Source organism: Pteronotus mesoamericanus, unplaced genomic scaffold (genome assembly GCF_021234165.1).
Source record: "Pteronotus mesoamericanus isolate MK-2021 breed Mesoamerican mustached bat unplaced genomic scaffold, CSHL_Meso_final contig_25, whole genome shotgun sequence".
NCBI classification, from domain to species: domain Eukaryota; kingdom Metazoa; phylum Chordata; class Mammalia; order Chiroptera; family Mormoopidae; genus Pteronotus; species Pteronotus mesoamericanus.
This window is the reverse complement of record NW_026555105.1, coordinates 16,367,222-16,385,609: the sequence shown is the minus strand read 5'-3', so window position 1 is coordinate 16,385,609 and position 18,388 is coordinate 16,367,222. Positions and strand designations below refer to the sequence as shown.

Genomic DNA, 18,388 nt, shown 5'->3' with positions numbered 1-18,388 from the left:
AATTCCATTTTAAAAAGTATCTGGAACAGAAAAATATTAAGTGATTATTATTATTTATAATTAGAATTTTAATGTGATTTTTAAATATTTACATCTGTAAGTATTTTGTTTTTTTAAAGAGTATATATCATTTATGTGGTTAAAAAACAAAGGCATTTAACTTAAGTAAAAAAGGATGTAATAAATAAAAATAAATTGCTGTTAGGTAAGGAGAAAAACAACTCTTCCCTTGAGTAAAATTTTATACATTTCCTAACAGTAAAGCTAAACAGCTAAACATACACATAAACATTAAAGCAGAAAGAAGTAGTTTTTCCTAAGAAACTAAAAATATATTTAAATCTCACTCAATCAACAATTCAGATGGATAAAATTCCCAATGATCATTTTCTACAACTTTAGGTTTATTTTAGGTACAAAAATTTAACTCTTCAATCATCAATGACTTGAAAGTAGTGCAGAAGACAAAATATTAACTAAATCATGCCAATAAGTGTAATAATAGTAGCCTTTGTCTTAAATTCAAACACGGGGTAACATTATGTTATTGTAGCTGTAACCTCTATGTTGTATAAGAAAAAAAGTCAGTAAAAACAGTTCTAGCAGAAAAATAGAGACTAAATAAGATTCACCCACACTGAATTAGTTCAAATTTGGGAAAGAAACATGATCTGTTATTATAGTTTCATTATCTAGGCTATAACCAGAATCAATTCAGACCTTTTCTTTCTCCTGGGAGAGATTTTGTCTTTTATCATGCAACTTTTTAACAGGATTATTATGTTTTAAAAAATATTTTATTTTTCAGTTGATGTACAGTATTATATTATTTCAGGTGTACATCCCAGTGATTATGTATTTATATAATTTACAAAGTGATTACCCCAATAAATGTAGTCCACATCTGAAATCTTAGTTATTATAATATTATTGTCTATATTCTCTATGTTGTTTGTACTTTACATCCTTGTGACTATTCTTTAACCACAAACTTGTACTTTTTAATCCTTTCGCCTTTTTCACCCATCACCCCAAGACCCTTCTGTCTGGTCAAAATGTTCTCTGTATCTATGAATCTGTTTCTGGACTGCTTGCTCATTTATTTTTTTTTAATTTGTTTTTAAAGGTTTCACTTATTTATTTTTAGAGAGGGGAAGGGAGGAAGAGAGGGAAACATCAACGTGTGGTTGCCTCTCAAGCGACCCTTACTGGGGACCTGGCCTGCAACCCAGGCACATGCCCTGACTTGAAATTGATCCATCAACCCTTTGATTCCCAGGCTGGCGAACAATCTACTGAGTCACACCAGCCAGGGCTATTTTGTGTTTTTTAAGATTCCAAATATAAGTGAAATTACATGGCATTTGTCTTTCTCTGTCTTAGTTCATTCAGAACAGGTCTCTCTAAGTCAGCAATATTCAACCAGTGTGCCAGAATTTTTAAGACATGCAATATTTAGTTGGGAGCACTGACCTGTTTCCCTTATATTGTCAAATTTTTAAAAAAATTAAGTCACCACAATAGCTGTCTGGTGTCAATGCTGTATTGAACTATAACTATATAGGTCATATAATAAGAGTTGTGGTTTATTGGTCATGTCGCATAATAAGGTTGCATGTGATTGGTTAATTATTGGTACCAGAAATTCTTATATACAAGTATAGGCACCTGTTTGTTTTTTTTTTTAAGTCTTCACCCAGGGACATGCTTATTGATTTCAGAGAAGGGGAAAGGAAGGGAGAAAGAGAGGAAGAGAAACATCAGAGAAAGGGGAAGAGGGAGAAAGCAAGGAAGAGAAACTTCGGTCTCAGCTGGCACATGCTCTGACTAGGAATCAATTGCACAACTCTCTCAGTTCATGGAATAATGCTCCAACCAACTGAGCCACTCCAGTCAGGGGAAGGCACCTGATTTGTTTTAGAAGTCATTTGGGAGCAAAAAAGTGTAGGTGTTTACTATTATTATTGTAAGTTACACATATTTTTTTTGTCAGATTGGCAAATAATCTATTTTTCGGTGTGCCATAGAATTTCACTAATTAGTTTATGTATGCCACGAAATGAAAAGGTTGAAAAATCACTGCTCTAGGTCCACTCATGTTGCAGACAGCAAGATTTCTCTCTTTTTTTTAATGGCTGTCATATTCCATTGTATATATGAATCACTTCTTTATCCATTCATCAATTAATGGGCACTTCAGTTGTTTTCGTATCTTGGTTATTGTATGTAATGCTGTAATAAACAAATGGATGTATGTCTTTTCAATTTAGTGTTTTGGGCTTCTTTGGATAAATACCAAGAAGTGGAATTACCGGGTTCTTCATTGTCTCTTGTTACAGCCTTTGTTTAAAAGTCTATTTTGTCTGGTCTAAGTGTTGCTACTCCAGCTTTTTTGTTTGTTTCCATTTTCATGAAGCATCTTTTTCTATCCCTTTACTTTCAGTCTGTGTTTTTCTTTCTGAAATGAGTCTCTTGTAGACAGCATATGTGCAGGTTATTTTGTTATCCATTCAGATATCATAGGTCTTTTGATTGAAGGATTTAATTCAATTGCATTAAAGTAATTATTAACAAATATACATTTATTGCCATTTCATCATTCATATTTTTTATTTTCTTCTCTTCTGAAAGAGGACCCTTTAACATTTCTTGTAATACTGGTTTGGTGGTTTGGATAAACTCCTTTAGGTTTTTCTTGTCTGGGAGGCTGTTTATATGCCCTTCCATTCTAAATTATTGCTTTGCTAGAAAATCTTAGTTTCAGGTCCTTGTTTTTCATTACTTTGATTATTTTGTGACAATCCCTTTGGCCTGCAAAATTTTTGTTGAGAAATCAGCTGACAGTCTTTTTTTAAAAAATATATTTTATTGATTATGCTATTACACTTGTCCTTTCCTACCCTTTATTCCCCTCCTCCCTGCACTCCCCTCCCACAAGAATTCCCCCCCACCCTTAGTTTATGTCCATGGGTATGAGTACATATAAGTTCTTTGGCTTTTCCATTTCCTATATTATTCTTAACCATCCTTGCCTATTTTGCACGTGTTATTTATGCTTCTTATTCCCCTTCCCGCTCCCCGCTGATCTCCATTTCTGTGATTCCATTCCTGTTCTAGTTGTTTCCTTTGTTTTTGTTTTTAGGTTCAGCTGTTGATAGTTGAGTTTATCATTTTACTGTTCATAGTTTCTGATCTTCATCTTTTTCTTAGATAAGTGTCTTTAACATTTCATACAGTAAGAGCTTGGTCATGATGAACTCCTTTAACTTTACCTTATCTGGGAAGCACTTTATCTGCCCTTCCATTCTAAATGATAGCTTTGCTGGGTAATCTTGGATGTAGGTCCTTGTCTCGCATGATTTTGAATACTTCTTGCCAGCCCCTTCTTTTCTGCAAGGATTCTTTTGAGAAATCAGCTGGTAGTCTTCTGGGAACTCCTTTGGAGGTAACTGTCTGTTTTTCTCTTGCTGCTTTTAAGATCCTCTCCTTATGCTTAATCTTGGGTAACTTAATTATGATGTGGCTTGGTGTGTGCTTCCTTGGATCCAACTTCTTTGGGACTCTCTGAGCTTCCTGGAAGTCTATTTCCTTTACCAGATTGGGGAAGTTCTCCTTCGTTCTTTTCAAATAAGTTTTCAATTTCTTGCTCTTCCTCTTCTCCTTCTGGCACCTCTGTGATTCAGATGTTGGAACGTTTAAAGTTGTCCCAGAGGTTCCTAAGCCTCTCCTCATTTTTTTTTGAATTCTTGTTTTTTCACTGTGTTTGGGTTGAATGTTTATGTCTTCCTTCTGCCCCCAATTGTTGATTTAAGTCCTATTTTCCTTTCCTTTACTGTTGGTTCCCTGTAAATTTTTCTTTATTTCACTTTGCATAGCATTCACTTTTTCCTCCATTTTGCAACCATACCCAACTAATTCATGAGCATCCAGATTACCAGTGTTTTGAACTGTGCATCTGATAGGTTGGCTATCTGTTCATCGCTTAGTTCTATTTTGGGAGCTTCAATCTGTTCTTTCATTTGAGCTATTATTTTTTTTGTCTTAGGGCACTTATGATGTTGTAAGGGGCGGAGCCTTAGGTATTTGCCAGGGTGGGGCAACCTAGGTGCTGCACTGTGACGCTGTTATGTGTGGGAAGGAATAATGTCGCTCCTCACTGGCTCTTAGTAACTTCCCCCACTACCCACAAGCAAATTGGACCCTTTTGGTGCTTATTCCCAGGGGGGTGGGTTTGTGTACATTCTAGGATCCTGAGAGTCTTTCCAACGAACACTCCTGTGAGGCTGGGAGTTTCTCCCACCACCACAGCCCCTACAGGATTTTACAGCCAGAGGTCTTGAGGCTTTCTTTTCCTGCACTGGAACCCTGGGTTGTGTGGTTTGTCTCACTCCCCAGCTGTCCCTCCTGGTTTATCCACATACAAATGTGGGACTGCCCTGACTGCCAGCCACTGCCTTGCCACATGTCCTCTCTGCCCTGCCTGCCCGTCTCAGCCCCACCTACCGGTCTGGATGAATGTTTCTTCTTTAGCTCTTTGGTTGTTGGACTTCCATACAGTTTGATTTTCTGGCAGTCTGGTTATTTTTTGTTTTTAAATTTGTTGTTGTCCTCCATTTGGTTGTGTGAGGAGGAAAAGTATATCTACCTACACCTCCATCTTGGGCGGAAGTCAGGTCATCCAGCTGACAAGTCTTAAAAAAGCTCTCTTGTAAGTAATTAACTGCCTTCTTCTTGCTGCTTTTAAGATTTTCCATTTGTCTTTAACCTATGGCATTTTAATTACAATGTGTTGTTGTGAGCCCCTTTGGGTTCATGTTTGTGACTCTCTGTGTTTCTTGGACTTGTACATCTATTTCCTTCAGCAAGGTAGGGAAGTTTTTCATCATTGTTTTTTCAAATAGGTTTTCAATTCTTTGCCTTCCCTTCTCCTGCCGGCTCACCCATGATGTGAGTTTTTTGTACACTTAAATGTCCAAAGGCTCCCTAAACTATCTTCATGTTTTTTTGGATTCTTGTCTTTTTGCTCTTTGGATGGGATGTATTGTGCTTCCTTATCTATCACTGGCTTGATCCCCTGCTTTTGATTCCCTCCTGTACTGTATTCTTCACTTCAGTTATTATAATGTATTCTTCATTTCTGACTGGTTCCTTTTAATGTTTTCTTTCTCTGTTTTTATGTTTCCTATCTATTTGTTGAAGTTCTCACTAAATACATCTACTCTTCCCCTAGGTTCATTAAGCATTTGACCATTCTTATACACGGTGTTTTAAACTCTACTTCTGGTAGATTGCTTATCTTCATTTTGTTTAGTTATTTTTCTGAAGTTTTGTTCTGTTCTTTCATTTGGGACATGTTTCTTTGTCTCCTCGTTTTGCTGCCTCCGTTTTTGTTTCTATTTATCATGTAGAGATGCTATGTCTCTCAGTCTTGGTAGAGTGGCCTTATGTAGTACGTGTCCTGTAGGGTACAGTGGCACAGCGACCCTAATCATTCCAGCTATGTGCTTCAGGAGACCCCCCCAACCCCCATGGGCTGTATGCACCCTCCTGTGTAGTTAAGCCTTGATTGCTGTTGGCACGTAAATGGGAGAAATTTACCCCAAGGCCCAACAGCTGGGAGAACTGGCCATCACTACAGTGGAGGAGCTGCTGTGCAGAGGGTGATCCCACAGAGCAAGATTTGCTTCAACAGGACTCTGGTGACCAGTAAGTCTGCCCCTTGTGTGTGTCACTTACAGAGGCAGTTGGGTGGTACTCTGGCCTGTTCTGAAGCTGTCTATCAGTTGCGCTGGCCCTGGGAACTCCTGGGAGATGCAGGTCAAGATCAGCTGCCACCTATGTCCAGCCTGGGGCTACCTAGCATGAGTTACAGAGTGATCTGCAGATGGTTGCTACCTGTGCTGGGCTTTGAGGTACCTAGGACAGACCAAGTTGTGAACCAAGTCCGGGTGACGCTGCTAGTGCTTGGCCTAGGGTGACTTGGCAAGAGGTATGGGACAGGCTGGGGCCAGATGCTGTTTGCTCGGGGTTTGTGAACCTTTGAGAGATTTTTGGAAAGTCTGCAGTATGAGCCAAATCAGGCCATTGTTATGCAAAAGCCCCTGGAAATGCTTTGAATGGGCCTGAAAGTTGTGTGGGGCAGGGTCTTGGAATCAACAGGATGGGGGCAAACAGTGTTTGCCAGGTTAATAAAGACTCAGATATGTCACCTATGTCCTTGTTCTATGGGGGAAAGGGTTCAGCAAAGGAACAATGGCCTTTGCCAGAACTCTGCCTGGGGAAAGCTGCCCTTCTAATTGTCACTCAAAGCCTGACAATTCAGTTCCTTCCCATATGTCCCTAGGGTCTTTCTGGCTGCCACCCCAGCACTAGAGCTCAGAGGGGTAAGTCCTAGTAAGTCAGTGCATGGGCCCTTTAAGAGGAATGCCTGGGACTCCAGGAACCCTTTGTTCACTCAGTCAGAGTCCCCACTGGTTTTCACAGCAAAGTTTGGGGGACTTCTTTTCCCGGCACTGGAGCCCCGGCCTGGGACTGGGACTCCTTGTTCCTCAGAGGGAACCTCTGCAGCTGAGATATCCCTCCTGATTTTTAACTGAAACATGTGGGTATGGGACCAGCCTGTTTTGCATCTCCACCCTTCCTACCAACCTTGATGTGGCTTCTTTTTTATATCTTTAGTTATAGGACTTCTGTTCAGCTATATTTCAGATGGTTCTGAATGATGGTTGTTCTGTAGTTTAGTTTTAATTTTCATGTCGTTGTGGCACAAAGCAAGTACTGCATTTAACTAATCTGACATTTGACAGCAAGTCCAGGATTATGATTTTTCATTCATAAATATGGAAAATCCAAAGTTAACTACTAAGTTCCTGGTTACATTTATCAGTTAGTGACAGAAAAAGAACCAAAGCTATGAGATTGGCTTAATTTATATATACCCTTCATCCTCTCCCTTTTGTCCTTGATTCCACCCAAAAGGAATATATATTTTCAGAATATCTCTGGAAACATTTTCCAAACATCATTATGCCTTGTTTCCTCAACACTAAGATAAACAGAATTCTTTTGTGTGCGTTATGTGTTTTTGTCTCTAGATAAATACAATTCTTATGTGAGGTACACTATATCAGAACTTTGTTTTCATCTCACCTTATAAAAATAAAATGGCTGCAAATTGAGAACTTCAATAATCCAGGGAAAAGTACGAGGTGAGCTATAGGCAAAGAGCACAATTTCCAAACAACAAGCCATCAAGGAACGATGAAATATATCTTGCTCTAAAAGAACCTTGGGGAAGAGAAAGACCAGAGTTTAATATTTCTAGCATTTCAGCCTTTGTCTCTTGTTTATAGAGTGACTATAAAAATAATACAAAATAACTTGTGTACATTATCTTATAGCAGATTATTAGAGATATAAATTTGAATTCTCAAACTTGTAAAGAGCTTTCTTATATAATCCTGCTCCATGACAGATATATTTAAATGAGGCCTACATCAAAATCTGCTTTGAAAACTGAGCACATAATAAAATAGTCAATATTCCCAAAAAGAAATATTTTCTTTTTTAAAGAAAAGCACTAGGAATTTTTTTTTAATTTTTAGAAATTTTTATTTATTGATCTTTAGAGAGAGAGGGATAGAAAAACATCAGTTTATTGTTCCACTTATTTATGCATTCACTGGTTGACTCTTATGTGTACCCTAACTGGGAATCAAACCTACAACCATGGCATATCAGGGTGACATTCTAACCAAATGAGCTACCTAGCCAGGGCTGTATTTTTTAATCAATAGTTTTATTACCAGTGTTTTGTCAACATAAGGGTTTATTAATCAAAATATCGAAATCAAAGGTATAATGTCACAACTAAGACTAAAAACTTCAGAACAAGATACATTTTACTATGAAGATAAAGTCCTATTTCATCATTGAGTCTGAGATTCAACATCAGTTTTCAGTTTTAAACATTCTATTTGTGCCATCCTTCTTTGAAATGCCACTCCCAATCAACAAGCAGAAAAAGAAACAGAAACTCTTCGGGCGAAAATTATGAGTCATCTGTAACTACAAACTATAATATGCAAAAACTGGAAGTGGATGGAAGGATGACAAATACTCAGCAGAAAGTAAAATGGTCAAACATAAGGGCCTGAAGAGAGACATTTAAAACAAATGAATCTGCTCTATGCAACCTGAGAAGAAACAAAGCAACTGAAGGCCCATGCAGAATAGAAAACAGGGGTTGGGCAAGGAAAGTTTGATGTAGTTAGAACTACACCCACTCAACCCCCACTCTAAGGAGTCAGAGGATAGGCCTCTAGACTTATCTCAACAGAGATGTGAAAAATTATTCTCTATAGAATTGAATTAGAGGGACTCAAAACTTGAGAACACTAGACATAAAGAGGCTGAGGTTTTAGGTGAAATGCTGCAAACTGAATTGTGAAATCAAGTTTCCTTTCCTTATTCTGCTCTACACCACCAACTATGAGGCAAGAGATTAGCAGATACTTCTCTATAGAAACTAAAATATTTCCAAAAAGCCTTTAAAGACACCAACAGTTAAGGGTCTCAAATATTACATAATCACCTGAGGCTGGTGGACTTTTATTCTCACTCTTGCATACAGAGCTTTGAATCAAACTGTTTGTCAACATAAGAGTTTAATACTGTCTCATTCAAATATAAGTAAACATTCAGAAATAATCTAACATTTGAGGAAAACTTCCCACTGAAATACAAAGATCAAAATAAACAGAAAAGAAACTCAGAGGAAGGACAATGAAGGCATCAGAAAAAAACTTCAAAGAAATCTAAATAACCTTAGAGAGCAAGAAAGAGATCTTAGAAATGAACATATATCTAAAATAAAAAATTCACTAGGATTGGATGATGAAAAGTTGAATAAATATCCTTGGAATTAGAATAAAATGATAAAGAAAGAAAAATAAGAGAAGAAAATAAGATTAATCCAGAAGTTCCCTCATCTGAAAAATAAAAGCTCCAATGAGATAAATCAGTGGGGAATATATTATCTAAGAAATAATAATGCAATAAAATGACCCCAAACTACAGGACATAAATTTCATCACTAAAAGAGCAACTCTGTAGGAATGCTCATACACGAATAAAAAGACATGCAATAACGCACTTTATTATAAATTTCAGTACATCATTGATAAACAGAGAATACTAGGATTCCAGAAAGTAAACAGAGGCCACATACCAATAATGAGAATTAGAATGCCACCGGACTTCTAATTAGCAACACTGGAATCTAGAAGATAATGAAGCAATGCCTTCTAAATCATAAAGGAAAATGACTGCCAATCTAGAATTCTAAATATAGACAACTACCAATCAAGTGTGAGTCTAAGAAACATTATACAAAGTTTTAGAAATAGGACTTAAGGCAAGGTAAGGTTTCCACACCTTACCTGAACTGGTAAAATGCCTAAACCAGTGGACTGTGAAGCTAGGTGTATGTATAATGCAACTTAGAGCAACCACTAAAAAAAACTGACACAAATAAATACAGTCTAAAAAATGTTCAAACCATCCACAGGAAGGTAAGAAAAAAAAGAACCAGAAAGAACAAATAGAAAACAAAATATAAAATGGTAGATTTATGCCCCAACATAGTGATGTTTCAAACTTTTTCATCTCATGGTACATATAAACTATGATAAACAGTTTACTGAATTACTAAAATTCGGTGGCACCCCCCAAAATATACTTTTTTCCAATCTGACAAAAAAATAGGTATAATTTTTATTAATTCACACTATATGGCTATTATTGTGTTGGCTGTTGTCATTTTTTTACTTGACAATCTAAGGGAAAAGAAGTCAGTGCCCCTGACTAAATAGTCAAGTGTTGCATGTTTTAAAAATTCTTGTGGCACACTGGTTGAAATTGTTGCCCTAACATATCAATAATTTTAAATGTAAGGGGTCTAAATTTACAGATTAAAAGAGACTGGCAGAGAAGATAAAAACACAAGACTCAATCCTATGCCACCTATAAGAAACTCACTTCAAATATAATAATACAGGTAGCTAGAAAACAAAAAGATAGAAAAAAGACATACCATGCAGACATTAATCAAAAGAGAACAGAAGTGGCTATAAACATCACATAGACTTCAAAACAAACCAAATCACCAGATTCAGAGGGACACTTTATCATGATAAAAGGATCAATTTACCAAAAAGACATAGGAATCCTCAATTTGTATGCATCAAACTAGCTGAGCTTCAAAATATGTAAATTAAAAAAATCTGAGAAAACTGAAAGGAGAAATAGGTAAATCCACAATTATATTTAGAGATTTCAATACCATTCTCTCAACAATTGGTAGAACTACAAAATCAGCAAGGATGTGGAGAACTCAACAACATCATCCATCAACAGGTTAGAACTGACATTTCAGAACCCTCCACCCAACAGCAGAATACACAATTTTTAAGTGCCCAGAATTGCCAAGATAAAAACATGTCCTGTATCATAAAATAACCCTCAACAAACTTAAAAGAACTGAACTCATACAGAGTGTGTTATAAAAGTACAGAAGTAGAAAACAGATTAGTGGCTGAAGGGAGTGAGTGTGACTATAAAGAGGTGACATGAGGGAGATCTTTGTAGTGGACAGTTTTGTATATTTAGTGGTGGTTATATAAACTCCACATGTGATACAATGGGAGAGAGAGAGACAGACAGACAGACAGACAGACATTGTTCCAATGTCAATTTCCTGGTTTGATATTGTACTATGTAAAACGTAACCACTGGAGGCAAAAGGGTACATGGGACCTCCCTATAATACTTTTTCAACTTTCTGTAAATCTATAATTATTTCAAAGTAAAAAGCTGAAAATTTACTTCCCTCTCATGAGGCTATAGGAGCACATGCTCTAACAAATATTAATGTAAACCATGAAAGACATGGAATCCAGGAGAAAGGGGAATCAACAGACGAGAGATGAAAATTTCCAGGGTGAAACAAAGAGAGATTTTATTACAACAGTTATGTTGCACCCCTACACATCAATCTGTTCCTATTGGAACTGATGGTCAGGAGATTCTAAGAGTGGCTAGAGGCAGAAGGATGAAACTGATATATAATAGGTTTAATTTTGTAAAAAAATTCATTTACATAGCAATTAGAGAGAATGGTCAGATTTGATCAAAAGTTCAAAGAAAATGAAAAAAACCTCCAAAGAATTTATTCCTCTAAAACTCCTGGGAGATAAGGGCAAATGCTTTATATATCAGTTGGCTTAATATTCAGGGGAAGAGTGTTCATTACTAGCTAGCTTCAAATGAAGGACAGAGAAACAGGACCTGAATGGAAAGGATACTGATAGTGTACCAAAGATGAACTTTACTTATTTCACATTCCTGCCTAGAGATTGCTAGCTCTAGATGTGTTGAAGACAACTAAGGCCAACTAATTTGTCATCTTGGCTAAGTTTGCCATTAACATTAACCACTGGCCCTCACAATGCATTACAGAACCCCTCAAGCCTGCTTCTAGGCTTAAGACTTCTGGACCTTCCTAGTGGCTGAGAGAGTGGCTTTACTTACTGACATGTCCATTCCATGAAGTCTTCGTGTTTCCTGAACCATTACAGTCTCTAATATTTTATAATACAAAATTTCTGCAAGCTTTAGTCTGTTTACAGCAAAGTCTGTAAGGGGAAAAAGGGGAAATGTGCTATTGAAAAGTAGCTGTTAAGGACTAAAGAACAAAACATATAAACTTAAATCTGATATATTAAGAATAACAGGGAAGGAAAAAACTCCAATTTCTACTTTTTTGGGGTGACTATCTTTAATGCTGTGTTAACTTTAGTTTTGTGTTCTTACCTATGTGAGATCCTGGTTGCTCATCTGTTGATTGAGTATAGTGTTGACAGAAAGTCTCTCCAATTTCTTTCACTATTTTCATAATATTTCCCATAGGATTACGCATACAAGATCTATAAAATACAACAGAAACCCAATTACCGTGGGTGGAGAAAACCAGCCTACCAACATTTCTTGTTTTAAGAATTAGTTTGGTCTTTTAGTGACCAAAGTTCTATTCTCAGTTATAAACCTAGATATGTAAATATAAGCTTATTTCAAACAAGTCTACAGCCTATAAATAAAATAATTTAGCATATTTTTAGGAATTTCAACATCAGAGAAGTCAACATCCTCTATGTTACGCTTGTATTTATGACATTCTAAAAAAGGCAAAACTCTAGGGAGAGAAAACATGTCACTGGTTGCCAGAGGCTAAGGATGGCACAGGGGTTGACTACAAAGAGGCATAAATTTGGGAGGGACAATGGAACTGTTCTGTGTCTTTTTTTATAAGTATTTTAAAAAAGATTTTATTTATTTATTATTAGAGAAGGGGGTGGGAGGGAGAAAGAAAGGGAGAGAAACATCAATGTGGGAGAGAAACATCAATCAAGTTGCCTTTCATCCTCTCCAGGTCTGGGGACCAAACCTTCAACCCAGGCATGTACCCTGACTGGGAATTGAACCGAAGATGTTTTACTTTGTAGAACGACACCCAACCTAATGAGCCCTATCAGTCAGGGCTATTCTATGTCTTGATTTTGTGTTGGCAGTGGTCACACAACTGTGTGTACTTGTCAAATCTCATGCAATGATACATTGAAAAGAACTATTATATATAAATTATACTTTAATAAACATGACTTTAAGAAAAAATAGAAAGATGATACGGCAGTGTTTACACACACACAAACCCATACAGATCCACATGTTCTGCTGGAAAAATAAACTACATGTATTTCTTACCTAAGCCAAAAGAATTAACAAATAGCAAAATATAGCACTAAAAAGGAAAACAGGAAGAAGCAATTAACTGTTACCTTTAAATTATTGTTATCTTTTTACCATTCAAATATAGAATATAGGTCTTAATTCAGAAATGACAAACAAATCCAAGACTGTGAGAAAGAGAGTCATTTGCCCAAAGCCACATATCCAATGCAGGGTTCAGTACTTCAAACCCATGTTCAAACAGACCCTATCATGTTCAGAGAAATAAGTATCACAAATGTCAAAAACATTACTTGTCAAGTTCTTGTCAGGTTCTAATGCAAAGCTTTGCCTCTTGTGCTGTTTCCTCCCAAGTTCTTTGTTTTTTAATATGCTGTAAAAAGCATGTCAGAAATTTACCCTCTTAAGTGTACATTACAATATTGTTACCTATGCGCACACTGTTGTAAAACTTTAGACCTAGAACTCTAGGTCTAAACTTTTTCATTTTGCATGACTGAAACTGTATACCCCTTGAACACTTCCCCATTTCCCCTTCCTTCAACCCCTGGCACCACCATTCTACCTTGTATTAGTCTGATTACTTTAGATACTGCATTTAAGATGAATCATTCAGTATTTTTCCTTTTGTGATTGGCTTATTTCACTTAATATTTCAATGCTCATCATGTTGTAGCATATGACAGGATTTCCTTCTTTTTAACACCTTCTTTATGTATATACCACATTTTCTTTCTCTATTCACCCACTGATAGGACACTTAGGTTGTTTCCGTATCTTAGCTACTGTGAGTAATGTTGCAATGAATTTGGGTATGAAAGTGTCTTTGACATTCTGTTTTCAGTTCTTTTGGATATATACCTAGAAGCGAGATCACCAGGTCATAAAAATTTTATTTTTCATTATTTGAGGACCCTCCATACTGTTTTCTGTATCAGCTATACCACTTTTATAACTCCATCAGCAGCATGCTAGGGTTCCAATTTCTCCACATACTCACTAACACGTTATTTTCTGTTTATTTATTTGTTTTTTTGACAGTGGCCTAATGGATGTGAGTAGATATTTTTGGTTTTGATTTGCATTTCCCTGATAATTTTGGTTTTAATTTGCATTTCCCTGAAGGCATCCTGGTTAGGGGTGCTAAGAGATGGTAGGGATGGTGGGGTACTGGAGTGGGTAGAGGTCTAAGCATGAGAACAAAGGCTTAAGCAGCATCCAGGACCAGGAGACGAAGCCATGAGAAGGCTGGGCACCCACCACTCGGGAACCAAGGTCATTTGGTAGAACTACAAAGGGATTTTGGAGTCAGTTGCAATGATGATTTGTCCGGAGGTGAAGGGCCTTCTAATGAGTTGGTAGCAGAGGGTGTCCAGAACAACCCACCTGATCTTAAAAGGGCCTGCCCTAATATAACTAGTGAGTGCTACTGGTCTACTCCCTCCTTTTGCCCTTCTGGACTTTTTGCCCAGGATTTCCTGGTCTCACACTCTTCCCCACTGGTCCTGAGGATCCTTGACTTCCAGGAAAGCCAACTGCTCCCCAATCACCTTTAGGACCTGGAGGACCTGTTATTGGACCTGGAATGCCTCATGGACCATCTGCTCCAGTGTGATGATCTTCATCTCCTTTTTCACCTGGGGGAGTCTAGGAGGACCTTGAATCAAAGTGATACTTTTCTTTTTCTTTCTTTTTTTTTTATCCTCACCCAAGGACATGCTCACTGATTTTAGAGAGAGAGGAAGGGAGAGAATGAGAGAGAGAAACATTGATGTGGGAGAGAAATATCAATGTGAGAGAAAAACATTGATCAGTTACCTCTTGCACACACTTGTTTCTTTCACCGACATAATTTCTGCTGATGTGTTATACACATGCTCCTCTTATTTACTCATCTCCTGCCACTATTCCAATGATAGGTATGAAAATTATAAACACAAAGAGATAAAGGGCAATTGGTGCAGCTTTGAAGGACTTCAATCGCTCTTGAAGGGCAGGGTCATTTGGAGGATTCAGGGGTAGCAAAGCCATCATTGAGCAAGCATCAAACTTCATAGCTATCAATGTCTTCCTGTTGATCGGGAAAGCTATCTCATTGTTCCATACTTCTGAAGCAGAAGCAGAGGGAGCAGAAACTGGTAAGAACACTTAAAGGGCCATTTTAATGAATTGCTGGAGGCTGAGTGAGGACTAGTCTGAGAAGTGGGAAACTCCTGGGGGCTACAGTCTTAGGGGGACCTCCAAACTTTCCTGGTTTTTATCTACAGGAATCCTATCAGGTTCTCATAGTTGCATCTTTTTAAAAAGAAAAAAAATTGCATAAAGTTCTGTTTTGTGGCTGTACCATCAAAATGTAAACAGTCCTCCATTTGATGAACATTTAGATTGAACCCATTTAAAATCAATGTAAAAAAAAATAATGCATAATTTAGTTTCAAGACAGGAACGTCAGAGCTAAATAACCTTTCAGATGTATTTAACCTTAAAAGTCTATAATAACATGAATATTTATATAAAATTTTTATTTATTTATTTATTTTTAGACAGAAGAGAAGGGAACGAGAAAGAGAGGGACAGAAACATCAATGTGTGATTGCCTCTCACATGCCCCCCTGACTGGGGACCTGGCCCGCAACCCAGACATGTGCCCTGACTAGGAATCGAACTGGTAACACTTTGGTTCGCAGGCTGGCACTCAATCCACTGATCTAGGACAAATATTTATATAAAAATTTTAACAGGTACTTCTATTTGCTTTTAGGTCAACACACTTTGTAATTGAAATGGTATATTAAAAAACTTTCCAGATATATATCCATTATCTTAAGAATTCTAATATACTGAATACATAATGGAATGTAAAATCTAATTTTAAAAAGAGACATTTAGAAAAATAATAGTATCGAACTTACTCAAAAATATTTGTAAGTTGTTCGCTTGGTGCATTTTTCAGTCCAGTCACAATACTCTGTAACCGGCTCACACTTTGAGTAGCTGAAGCAACAGGAGTAATGACTGCTTCTTTTTCTCGTAAATATCTCCGTCCTGTCAGTGGGGTGGAAGGTGCAAATGTTTTCTGTCAAAAAAAAAAAAAATCTGTGAGATTAAAAAATTACCTTCCCTCTCATGTTTAATTCAGTACATATACCATTGTCTCTATTTATATTTAGTAGGTTTTTTCTCCTCCTCTTCTGTTACCCACCAAATATTTATCATGCTTATAACTTCCTTACATTTGAGTAACACTTTTTCAAAATATAATCCAATTTTATCTTCCTAACATTCACTTGAAAAGTAACATACATTTTTGTTTTACATATGAGGAAACAGGCACAGAGAAGTAAAAAAACCTGATAGTTAATCTGGTAGTTTAAGCTGATAGTTAATGGTAGAGCTTGGATTAAAATTTAGGTTTTCTAACTTCTAGACCAGTGACATTCAACTGGTGTGCTGTAAGAACTTTTAAAACATGCAATACCTGACTATTTATTCAGGGACACTGATCAGTTTTCCCTTAGACTGTCAAATAAAACAATGACAGCAGCCAACACAATAGCTGTATGGTGTGAATACCCTGTCTCGAACCATAATAGGTCATATAATAGAGTTGTATCTTTTAAAAAAGTTTTAGTGTATTTCAGTTTATTTATTTTTAGAGAGAGGAGAAAGGAGGGAGAAAGAGAGGGAGAGAAACATCAATGTGAGAGAGATATCGAACGATTGCCTCTTATACACACCCTGACCTGCGACCCAACCTGCAACCTAGCCATGGGCCCTGACCGGGAATTGAATCTGAACCAGCAATCTTCTGCTTTGAAGGACAATGCCCAACCGCCTGAGCCATACTGGTCAGGGCTACAGTTGCATCTTATTGGTCATGTTGCATGGGATTGGTTAATTCTTGGTACCAGAAATCCTTATATACAAGTATAGGCACCTGATTTTTTAAAAAAGTCACTTAGGGGCAAAAAGGATAAGCGGTTGTTATTATTATTATAGATTAATAAAAATTATACCTATTATTTTTGGTCAGGTCAGTAAAAGATATATTTTCTTGTGTGCTGCAGAATTTTAGTAATTAGTTTATATGTTCCATGAGATGAAAAAGGTTGAAAGTCTGTTCTAGACCAGTGACTTTTTCATTAAATTTTATCATCCAACCCATTTTACAGTTTTAGACAAAATTAAGTCTTGGCTATTAATAATCAAGTTTAGAGTTTTATGGTTGAAGTTCAGGAAGAGGACATAGTTTGTCATGAGTAGGAAAGAAAACTAAATTTTAAAGCAATGGAACAGTGGCTAAAGTGACAAAAAGAAAGATTAGTAAGAAAACCTAGCCCTGACCTGTGTGGCTCACTTGGTTGGGTATCCTCCCACAAAGCAAAAGGTCACTGGTTTGATTCCCAGTCAGGGCACATGCCTGGGTTGCAGGTTTGGTCCCCAGTCAGGGCGCATAAAAGAGGCAACCAATCAATGTTTCTCTCTCACGTTGATGTTTCTCTCCCTTTCTCCCTCCCTTTCATTTTCTCTAAAAATAAATAAATAAAATCTTAAAAATATATATATTAAAAAAAAGTGTAAATCCTTTATGTAAAAGGATTTACATACTCTACCAAAGACACATACTCTACCAAAAAACCCAGGCATTCTGTGAAAATATATCCAAAATATAAAAAATAGCAAGAAATGCAGTAAAAATACTAAATGTCATAGTTTTTAAAAATTACCTTTTAAGACTTTCATGGGAAATATGAATTAGTAGAAGAAACTCAAGATTTAACTTGAAAGATGCTTCTGCTGTTAGTAGAATCACACAGAGAGAGAAAAAGATCATTCAAGACTGAGGCCAGTCTAGGTTATATTACTTTTTCGAAGTGTTGCTGAAGGTTACACTCCACGTTAGCCTGTGCTGTCAGTTTCCCTAGTGGGGTGTCACCAGCGAACTTTCGAGGAGTTCCAATTTCCTCTTCTGCATCTGCTCCCAAAAAGATCCTCTCGTCAAAATCACCAACAGTTAAAACATATTCTTCATACTCCTTGTTCACTGCTTTGCTGAAAAGAGAAATACTTTAATCTGCAAGAATAAAATTAAGTAATAAAATAAAACACAATGGATTTATCTTGACTTGAAGACAGATTTAGACTCCAGAGCCTAGGAAAACTGATGACTTTTTAGTTCTTATTAAGTCTGCTCATCTTAACAGTATCAGAGGTTCCTATCTCACAAACATTCTTCACTTTCACATACAGAGCAATAAATAACTTTGAAAGGTAAGTGAAAGAGAATATATATTTAATCTGAAAACTAGCTGAACCTAAATTAATATCTGATCATTGTGGAAACAATAGTGGCTTTGAACTCTAAGTATGCTGGGAGTTTGCCAACATTTGTTTAATAAAAGAATAAAAACTCAAATACAGAAACCACTGGGTCTGTTTATGACTTTCTCTGGAGAGTGGCTCTCTTAAGGGCCAATGGTATATTAAAATAAATGTACTTAAAGACAACGAGGCTTAGTGACAACACCCAATCAACGTTACTAAAGCAGCAGGAACTTGAATAAAATATTTCACTTAACAAACT

The 18,388-nt window shown here is 36.8% G+C and overlaps 1 protein-coding gene across 1 annotated transcript in view; it reads right to left on the bottom strand.

Annotated features, from left to right (window-relative positions):
* Positions 1–18,388, bottom strand: part of RBL1 (RB transcriptional corepressor like 1) — a 64,332-nt gene that overhangs the window by 27,333 nt on the left and 18,611 nt on the right. The window contains exons 8-12 of the mRNA XM_054573786.1: positions 17,670–17,856; positions 15,717–15,880; positions 11,872–11,984; positions 11,590–11,693; positions 7,150–7,287 (exon numbers count right to left, since the gene is read on the bottom strand). Of these exons, the coding sequence (XP_054429761.1) occupies positions 7,150–7,287; positions 11,590–11,693; positions 11,872–11,984; positions 15,717–15,880; positions 17,670–17,856 (706 nt within the window). The remainder of the gene's footprint in view (positions 1–7,149; positions 7,288–11,589; positions 11,694–11,871; positions 11,985–15,716; positions 15,881–17,669; positions 17,857–18,388) is intronic.